Source organism: Cydia fagiglandana, chromosome 18 (assembly GCF_963556715.1).
Source record: "Cydia fagiglandana chromosome 18, ilCydFagi1.1, whole genome shotgun sequence".
Taxonomy (NCBI): Eukaryota; Metazoa; Arthropoda; class Insecta; order Lepidoptera; family Tortricidae; genus Cydia; species Cydia fagiglandana.
In genome coordinates this window covers 7,379,272-7,389,535 of record NC_085949.1, presented here as the reverse complement: position 1 = coordinate 7,389,535, position 10,264 = coordinate 7,379,272, and the positions used below count along the sequence as shown (strand labels likewise).

Sequence of the window (10,264 nt, the reverse complement as noted above, 5' to 3'; positions counted from 1 at the left end):
TATATGGTGGAAATATTTGCTGTCTCGTATGCATCTTGAAACTAATTGAAGTAATTTTATCATCCAAATAATTTATTTCAATGTTACAATTACGATAGCACAAAACAACATGAGCGGGAGGAACACTCCATTCATATCAGCATCATCCGCGAATAGTGATCGGACGTATCTCGGTTTGGCCGTCATGAGCTCTTGCATCATCAACTTGGTCTCCTCACACATCGGCCGGAGCTGGTCGTTGGGCAGCGCGTAGCCATACGTCCCGTTATCACGCACTTGAACTGTGTAGGCGTATCTAGAATAAAAAGTCAGCCACAGATTGAGATTAGTAAGAGTTCCCGCTAAAACATGCGCGTGTGGCCCTTTTCGACATTTTTGACTTGATATAAAGTCAGACGGCCTATCGAGAACCACGTTCGATGTGTTGCCTCCCTGTCACACTTACGTACGAGTTCACAAGTGCGACAGAGAGACAACACGTCGAACGTGGTTCGCGGTAGCCCATCAGTACATTTCTTGCTCCCCACGCCATGACTTGATATGTTATACTGGTTATTTACGTGCAATTTGTGTTTTGATGACACTTTATTACTTCATTGACATAGCGGCGAAACGGTTAAGCAACAGTATAAACCTCACTTTCTGCTCATTTCTTCGAAGCTACTATGCCGATTTAAGGCCTATGCACACCGGCTACGTGTGCGTGACGTGCACGTGCGCGTGCGGCGTTGTAGTATACAGATCCTTATGAGAGACGGCACACCGCTTGCGTGACGTGTGCGTGTGCGGCTCCAACATTTTAGCGCACGCACACGCGCACGTCACGCACACGCAAGCCGGTGCGGCTCGGCCTTAATGCGATACGTTGTATAATAGTTCGAAACATGTATAATAATCGATCGTTTTCACTTTTTTCAAAGGCTAAGAACACCCTTTATACTTAAGTAAAGTTTGAGTTTCTGGTTTAAGTTTTAACTGTTATCAGAATCGCACATAAAGAACCTTAATTTCAAACTTTCTTGTAGCTTACTACGATGGTACCCTATTTACGATGGCCGTGGCGGAAGTTTTTATATTGCTAGCGTACGGTCAGCCAAGAAAGTGGTCTACCACTTTTCGACTCTATCATCTGATAAACACTGCTGACTGTATAAACAGCAACACTCTTAACTGTCCATCGGTGGACCTTATGCTTAGGTTTACTGATGGACAGTTACAGTGTGGGCGAAGGTACATACTTATGGCAGAATAAAACATATTTCACTTACTTAACTTTCATTTCTTTTTTCATCCAACTTGCGCTAGTTCCTGACATTCTTATACCTGGGAATGAAAAAAAAAACTACCTATAAAATTGTTTTTTTTTTAACATATAAATACCTACTACATTTGGTTATTCAATTTGGAACTTGCATTATTAGAACACGGTCACAGAATAAATAATAGTACTAGGTACAGAAGACTCACTCTCTAACAAAACGCGTCTGTTACGATCAGCACAGATATGGCCACTAGGTGGCGACAGCGCCACGCGCGACTTATGGCTTTTACCAAAATTAGGGTGAAAGGGATGTACTTTTAGCTACCTGTAGCAAAGCGACGAAATCGCGGAGTGAGCCATGCCTGACACGGTGTGAAACACGCATAATGTGGGATATTATAATCTTAACTCACCCATAGTATCATACACAGTTCCAGTGCAAAATTTAACATGGGTTCGTAAGTACATCTTCCGTATCGCTTGTCGGCTGTAATTCTCCTGTAAAAAAGATTAATAAAAAAAGTTCAAAAAAATATCTATTTTACTCCAGAAAAATTCAAAGCAACTTTCATTTTGGAAACGGAAAATTTCAATCCTCATCCAAAAATATGCCAAAATTCCGAAATTTTCGACTAGAAACCAAACACGACGAACTTGCAACTCCTGTAAGTTGCAAGTTCGTTGCCGGCGTTTAAGAAGATGAAGGTATTATTCGAAAGTGGATGACTTTTTTATTTACCATTTCTCCAAAATTTTCCAGGTGCTGTATTCTGTCCTCATACGGAATAATAATCCTCTGCCCATAGGCGTGAATAGCGAAGTAATATTTCACTTCCTTTCGAATAGGCATGATAAAAGACGCTAGTACTTTAGTCTCTGGCTCCGAAAAAGGGTATGGCCCGCAGTAACTGTCGCTGCTTGGCTCTTGACTGGTTGCATATTCTAATAAAAACCGGACAAGTTTGAGTCACACCCGCTCGCTGAGGGTCGCGTACATAAAAATATACGGCTGTCAGATTTTTCTCTTCTTTTTAAATTCGTAAAAAAATGTATAATCTACACAAATTAAATTTATTTAAGAGCAACAAAGGATCAATTTCGTTAGTGACACATTTTACATCTTACAACAAACTTATTAAATAACTACATACTACTACTTTTAGCGGATTTTAGCGGAGCGGATTAAAACTTACTTCCAAAACTTTCGTCAAAATTTCGATTCAAATCGACTGAAGCGTTATGGTTCCTATTCTTTCTCCATAGGCGATCCTGTAAATTCATGCATATATTAGTTCTCTCTTTGATCGGTCACTCAATGTCTAAGGATCGTGGTCAGTTATCAGGGTTGCATCTGGAGCGGATGATCTGCCTCCACCGGTTTCTGTCCAACGCGTCTTTGACGACCATATGACCGGATCTCCTTGGCTTATCACAGTACAGCCTGCGAAGTTCTGGCAAGCTTCTGCTGCTGCTGCTGCTGCTGTATTTCTTTCGATACCTCTCATTTAGAGAGGTATGAGAGGCCGTGCCCGCCGTTTGAGCGGGGCCAGGCATCGGGGCCGCGAGGAAGGCGACCGGTAGCTTAGCTGGCGTGTGTGGCGTGGTGCATCCGAAGGCAAGCTTCTTCACCATCAAGAACGCAATACCCCTATGTCGGCTGTACACACTCGTCGAGAGCCTCTCACCGACAGTCTTGGTACCGCTCCGATCCAATCGGAGAAGTGCAAGACGAGACAAGGAAGAGCGAAGCCAGAAGGGAGCAGCATGTACACACTCGTTCTCGGCCTGTCTCTCTCTCTTATACACAAAATATAAAAAGTGAAATATTGGCCAAACATAGCACCAGTTAGGTTATGAAGGGGTAACGTGGTCTGAGAGATAGTAGAGAATGTGTAGAGGCAGGCGTAAAAGAAAAGATTAAGGATAGTACAAACTACGCACACTAATATACGCACACTAATAATTTATAGTAATCGTTCAGGCACACAAATACACAAAGTTGTAAATATAGCGACCGACCCCAAAACCTCCCGGGACCAGTCTGAAAATCAGCGCGGAGCCTTTTGGCACTGCACATAACGTACTATAAGTTTAACCTCTCAAGTTTTATGTTAAGTTTAGTTGATAAGTTTAAGTTTATTTTGTACCTACTTCTAGTTTTATTTCTTCTTTCTGTTATGTTAAGGTGTGGCAATAAATATTTTTTTTTAAACAACAACACTCCTAACTGTACGTCGGTGGGCCTTATACAAAAGGCATAAGATCCATCGTGGTTATACTTGCCTTTTTATGTGTATAATCATAACCATCAGGATTGAGCACTGGTATCAAATACCAATCGTAGTTGTTCGCTAATTTCTTCCATTCAGAGTCTTCCGACGAGTCAGCTTGTGCCAATTCGTTGATTAAGTAAGTCACAAACACCACTGCAGTCCATTCTTGTCCATGAATTCCTCCCTCTACTATCACCTTAAAACAATCATGTAAAGGATATTTATAGTTGATTATTAACCTTTGTACGTCAATCAAATAACTGTGTCATCAACGCCAAGCCACAAATTGTACGTACACAATATACATACAAGTCGTGGCGTGTGGGGCACAAAATGTACTTAATTTATGTCAAGAAAAAATTAACGATGGGATAAAAGCCGGCCACCAAAATAATAATTCTCACTTCGTTCGAGCGGTATCATACAAGTAATTGTATCTATATTTTTACACAAATTATAAATAAAATTACCTTCGGTTTGCGAGAATTTGAATCTAAATTGATATTGACCATGGAAATATCCCTGCCTTCTGCTGATTTTCCTATTGAAAAGTGACGTATGGGGACAGATTTGTTTTGGTCCAAATCTATCAACCACTGGTAAATGTCTTCTAGTTGATGGTAGTGATCAAAAGAAAAGGTATCTAGTTGTGTGAGTTTGTAACTTGATACCGATTGATTGTCGAATGCCCTGAAATTAGGTAGTATAAAAAATTTGAACATCGATTTAAATCAAACTACATCCTCCTGAGGCCCTGAGACCCTTATAAACGATTTTGAATTTAAATGGAATACAAGAAGGTTCCAAATTCAAAACTGCAATAATGACAAGGGGAACTGAGGACTTCAGGAGGATATACGATGTGGCTTTTAGTAAAAGCGAATAGGAGATCTTAAGGGCTACCCATGCATGTTTAGCGAAAATGAATGGTTTCAAGGGTGCAAATCGGTAGACCTTATGGCCTACTAACATGAGCCCTCGTTTGATCTGTATAGAACTTGACCTTATTAAGTTATTATTCAAATACTCAAGCTTACCTTTGAATATCAGTCAACAGTATCGTATAATTTAAATTATAGTGTTCCGCCCTGTTTTTGAACATTTCTAAGTCCACTGGACTAACCACCACTTCAATAGACTGTCCCAACTGAAAGAAATGTATATTAAATCGCAATAAGATAGCTTAATCTCCCATTTGTTTCCATAGCTTCTGTAGCTTCGTATTGAACTCATAAAGCTAGTAGTATGTTATACAATAACCTTCTAAAAAAACAACGCGTTGCACTCCGGGAGTGCCGGCAGTAGTGAAAACTCAATGACATTGTAACAGTTTTTCGATCAGGCCAAGTGTCCGACTGTCCGTCTTACAAAGCATCTTACGTCTTACGCTCTCGCGAGTTTAACATTTTTCCCCATCACAAAAAGTGCACAGCGCCGCTAAAGAAGTTTTCACTTCAAAAATATTTTACTTCTAGTGGCAACCGAATGGCCGATAACTGATTATTAGAAATAAAACTTATAGGTATAATAGACATTAAAACTAGGATTCACTTCTTTTCATTATAATATTTTATGGTTGGCTGGTTACTATTACAGTAGTATACACTCAATCAACCATCTTATTTTATGACCAAAGGGTGGGTAGTTCGAAATACTCGCGCAGCAAGATGACGTTGATCAACGTCAGCTCTTACTAGGTCTTCCATCGAGAACACGGGAACAATGTCGTCCTCGATACGTCGGAGGTAATTTGTAAAAGTGAAGCTGAAGTATACGCGATTAAGTCCTGTTAAAATACATATAACATACATATTGTTACCTTGTACGGTTTCTCACAAAAAATTATATGCATGTATTTTTGATTTTCCAAAATATGAAGATATTTCAGCTGACTTCTAGTCTCTGTGTAAATAGTAATCAAGCTATAGTTGGTATAGTTTACTCCTAAACACGATTTAAAATTTAATACGAAATATATAACTACACCAAGCACTTTTGCGTTCATTTTATTGCATGAAATTTATAACATGCAACGAAAATACACACGGATTACAGAATAATTTGATGTTGAAAGCTGTCAAAGTCTTTTATTCTTCGTAAACATGGCCTCAGAATGTGACATTCATTTTTAAGAATAGGCTAGAAAAAGGAAGGTAAAGGTACTATAATCTATACTCTATGCTACGGCTTTTCTAATAGCCTCTCCAAATATCGATTCTTCTATTTTTAAAAACCTCGCATCTCGCCTGAGTAAATAAAATTATTATTTATTTATTTATTTATTATTTATTTATTTAAAAAAAAAGTTTTGTACTCATGTAAAACTTCTACCAAAAATGAGAGCGAAACTTTGATTGTATGGTGGTGGCTAAGTAAATTCAAGTTTCTCTTAATTTTATTTTGTATGTGCCTGGAGACATCCAACTTAAAAATAGCAAATAATTTATGCCTGCTAGCTTCCAATTCCCATTTATCTAACGGATCTTTTTAATAAATCAAAACCGCCTAAGACTACTTATACCGTAGCTATAAAATATAATATTCCATTTTCTTTTTATAAATTTCATAAAATTACCATTAATGAATAATAAAGTAACGTCTGTCCGTCCACATAAGCTTTTTACGCTAGGGCTAACAATCCCTTTCAGATTTATAGGGTGACCGTAAATCCACTGACTATTAAGGAGTCGGAACTCGGTGACCACACTGAGATTGTGCGGGACAAGCCTATTGTTCATTTTGGGTATGTTTTATGCTTGGGAAGAGGGAAAATGGAAGGTAGTTTTTAAACCTGTTGCCTGATTTAAATTGATCTAGTGACGCAGTGCTGAATTAAAGCAATCATCGATAATAGCGTACGTAACTAAAAGCATGTGTCGGTATGAGAGTTATGTGACAGAAATAAAATGATTGAAACAGTTCTGAAGTTGCGATTGTATCTAAATGATCTAAAATGGTGTCTTTTGAATGGTATTCAAACCCTTAACCACCTTAAAATGTCTATTATAGTTCGTTTTTTTTAGCATTAGAAAGAACTTCGCAGAAGTAAGCTTGTGGTTCCAAATCCGGCACTTTTAGCGGTAATAATTTGAAGTAAATTATATGTATTGACCGTGCTACATTAGATAATTCAATAATTATTAACAATAAAAGAGCCTGATAAAAACTGTACGCTTACTTCTGTGGAGTTCTTTCTAATGCTAAAAAAAACGAACTATAGGACTGATAGAACATACTGCAGACTTTAAAAAATTTAACAAGTCACCGAAATAAAGAAATTGTTAGTACGTAGCACTGTCTTCCACTTAGCTTATTACAGGAAAAGTCGCTAAGAAAGAAAAACTGGATATTTAATAAACTTAATTACAAAACTACTTTAAAAGCTGTTAGCACCAGTATTCTGCATTTGTTATCTCATATTCTTAAAAGAGTACAAAATCCGGCTAATTAAAAGTTATAATTTAATGAAAACGGGCGGCAACTTCAATGGCGAAGGAATAAGTTTTGAATAATGTGCGAAGTTGGTCTAGCTGGCGACATCGCGAACGTTTTTTTTTCTGCTCAATTAATTACCAGATGATATAGATGGCAAGCTCTTTAAAAGTAGCTGTTAGCTTCTGTTCTTTCCCAAACTAGTAATATTTTGTAAACTATGTAAGCATATGATTGATCTTTAGATGTCCCCTGATATTTATTTATTTATTCATTATTTATTAAGTAAGTATAAGGAACTTTTGTGAGACGAACTAACATCAGCTTTTCTTTTGTAGCGCGCATTCGTCACACTCCGGTTGAAATTGAAAACCCTGTTCTATGAAACATGGCGCGCATACTTGACAAAGCAAAGGTGAGTAAAATTATGTACCTACCTAACATAACCCTTTTTCTTGAAAAAACTTGAACATATGTTTATTGGAAGATTTCTGACTGACTACATAAATAAAAGTAATAAATAATCAAAACAACGTAAAGAAATTAACGATAAACAGATACCTAACAACTACTCATTATACTAGGTACTTATACTCGTTTGTACGGTTCCCTCTGTGGCCTGACACGTACGCTCAAGAAATTTAATTTCAATACTATTTCGTACCATGTCACAGTAACAATAGTATGAGGACCCTAGCGACTTTCGTAATAAGCATAATAACAGGCCTTTATCATCTGTGTCAGATGTTTTAAGCAGCATCCTGGTTACGACACTTGCGTTCGTGGCTGTAAAGCCCTATACGAGAGAGGATCCCTCGGCCACACACGCGGCAGGTGTATGCTCCCCCAGGTGGGCGGGGGTTGGAGGCCTGCTCGTGGCGCCTCATGCGTTTTTTAGGGTTCCGTACCCAAAGGGTAAAACGGGACCCTATTACTAAGACTTCGCTGTCCGTCCGTCCGTCCGTCCGTCCGTCCGTCCGTCTGTCACCAGGCTGTATCTCACGAACCGTGATAGCTAGACAGTTGAAATTTTCTTTTAATGAGGAAAACCAGGCATCGTCGTGCTTGGATTGACCATCGTGAATAGCACGACGCCACACGGGTCGGTATAAACGACGGGTAATAAGCATAAACATAAAGATAAACATAAACATAATGATTGTGACTGTGACAGGTGGTGACAAGGCACGAAATGGTACTGACATTAAATTCGTTGACTGTATGTACGGTTTATTTAATTTTACTTATTTATTACCTATTTATCAAGGATTAGAATTGAATTCTTATCATGTCTTTTGTCAATGTAAATATTGTATTATACTGAAGATTAAATGATTTATATAAAAATACCATGTAACTTGCTTCTACTTCAACCGTCATTAGTCATTACCGTCAACTACAAAATTCACTTGCGCGTGTCCAACTAACGACACACCTTAGCACTCAAAACTTTAGTGCTAAAGGGCATTTAGTTCAGAGTTTCCTGGCCGCTCGTAAAACTGAATCGACACGCTCCATTACCTAACCTCATTCTTTTATTTCGAAACAATAAAATGAAAATAAAACCCGGCAAATGACCATATTTCGCGGTGTGGTAAGATGATTTTCGGGATATTTAATGGCCCCGAAAAGGGCCCGGGAAATTTATCGTAGGATAATAAATCCAAGGAATTGGGATACAAGGCGGGGCACTTAGCTCGGATTGGTGTTTCGTCAACGTTAACGTATGGTTGATAGTCATGTAGAATCGATTGATATACGAGTAGCTATAGAGTTCATATGGTATATCTTCATTTTAAATCTTCAGAAGTTTTTAAATGTACAACATTATAACAAGCGAAATATCGAGAATATTAAGTAAACCCCTGTAAATATTAGGTGCAAATTGTAGCTTGTTATTAGTATTCCAAAAGAAATCCCCATCCCCATCGGCACACAAACCTCCTCAAGGTTTTGCCCACGATGGGTCTTGTTATAATAACGTAGATTAATTTGCTTATTGTTCAATAAATAAATAAAAAATACCTGTAACATTACAGTACATACCAAGTAAAATAAATCTTCCATTGTATTCCTTTTGAGGAACCCTAAAAGAAGCAGTGAACATTTCAAGTATACACATACAATAATTTTCAACGTAGTTTTCATAGTGTAAACATAATTTTGCCTTCCTTTGCGCACCAGCACTGTAAAGTAATAATAATGTTCACAGCGTTTTCATACCGGTACCGGTACCGGTATCGCTAAATAAGCAGTAGTTTCAAACCTCCTCCAAACTTTCCTTGTAACGTTTAACATCGCGATACGTTCGCCAACTAACCACAGCTTACTTTTAAAGAAAGCTCACTTTAATAATGTAACTCTTTACTTCCGTAATTTAGATGAAAGATTTTGTTTATTTTTTCTTGGTTTCTATTAATCTGCGGCAGTTGTGGTGATATAAAAGCACATTCAAACCAGAAAACGTTTATTTCTCACTGCACCCACATGGACGCTTTTCTGTTTCGCCCTATGGTTGACTGGTAGAGAATGCCTATACCGGCATTAAGTCGGCCTGTTGTACTTTTTGTATGTGCAATAAAGTTTAAAATAAATAAATAATAAATAAAACGTGGGTTCAAACTAATCCATTGTGTTTGCGTGTAGAATGAATACACGAACAAATCCTACATTTATCTACGAAGGCTAACAATGTTCAATGTTTACTGTACGGCTACACAAAAAACCAGCGCCGTTGACCACGCCAGTCGTGTCAACTGCATTGCTGAATGGAGACTATTTTCAATGTCTTTGTTTTAATTTAATTATCTATGACATAGATAATCTATGTAAATCAAATTGTATTGATGCCTGAATAAATGATTTATATATTACTATATTCACGAGGCTTTTTTTCTATAAATGGGATGAATATTGCTGGATTATTATTATTAATGATAAGAAATACATAATTCCGTAATGACTATGATTTAACTTAACCCTTCACCTAGCATTATTTTATTCATATTGTATACAAAAATATTGGGACGAGCTGAAACATTAGGTTACTGTAGCAACCGTGTCTCAGCTGTTTTAAAACAAAGTGCTCTAGCTGTCTTCATAACTATCGAGCATGTTGCGCCCCTGAACTCGGCTATATGTTTATATTTACGTACAGTCTTAATGCAGATACTTTAGTGAAATAGACTGTACTCGCTTTGAGGGCTGTTAGGAAGTTTCCCGCAAAATTATAGGCAATAAAATAATATACCTAATGAATTTAAAAAAATAAGCGAAAAATTTTTCTGCTAAATAATGT

General features: G+C 37.6%; 2 protein-coding genes across 2 annotated transcripts in view; both read right to left on the bottom strand.

Annotated features, from left to right (window-relative positions):
- LOC134673309 (uncharacterized) overlaps nt 1–8,236 on the bottom strand; it is a 317,469-nt gene extending 309,233 nt beyond the window's left edge. The window contains exon 1 of the mRNA XM_063531277.1: nt 8,222–8,236. The gene's annotated coding sequence lies outside the window, so the exon portion shown is untranslated. The remainder of the gene's footprint in view (nt 1–8,221) is intronic.
- On the bottom strand, nt 73–5,622 carry LOC134673596 (zinc carboxypeptidase-like). Its single transcript, XM_063531596.1, has 9 exons — nt 5,344–5,622; nt 4,572–4,716; nt 4,206–4,224; nt 3,545–3,730; nt 2,455–2,530; nt 2,001–2,203; nt 1,675–1,759; nt 1,269–1,323; nt 73–295 (listed from the first exon to the last, which is right to left on the bottom strand). Exons 1-9 carry the CDS (start codon nt 5,537–5,539, stop codon nt 73–75), a joined length of 1,188 nt encoding a protein of 395 aa, XP_063387666.1. The 5' UTR covers nt 5,540–5,622.
- Nucleotides 8,237–10,264: the final 2,028 nt, after the last annotated feature.

What these genes read in the sequence shown, in the direction of transcription:
- LOC134673596 (XM_063531596.1), bottom strand. Translation starts at nt 5,539, where the DNA reads ATGAACGCAAAAGTGCTTGGTGTAGTTATATATTTCGTATTAAATTTT. An exon ending in ATGATTATACACATAAAAAG is followed by an intron (nt 2,531 to 3,544) that starts GCAAGTATAACC and finishes ATGAATTTACAG; the next exon opens with GATCGCCTATGGAGAAAGAA. An exon ending in AAAAAAGAAATGAAAGTTAA is followed by an intron (nt 296 to 1,268) that starts GTAAGTGAAATA and finishes TTTTTATTCTAG; the next exon opens with ATACGCCTACACAGTTCAAG.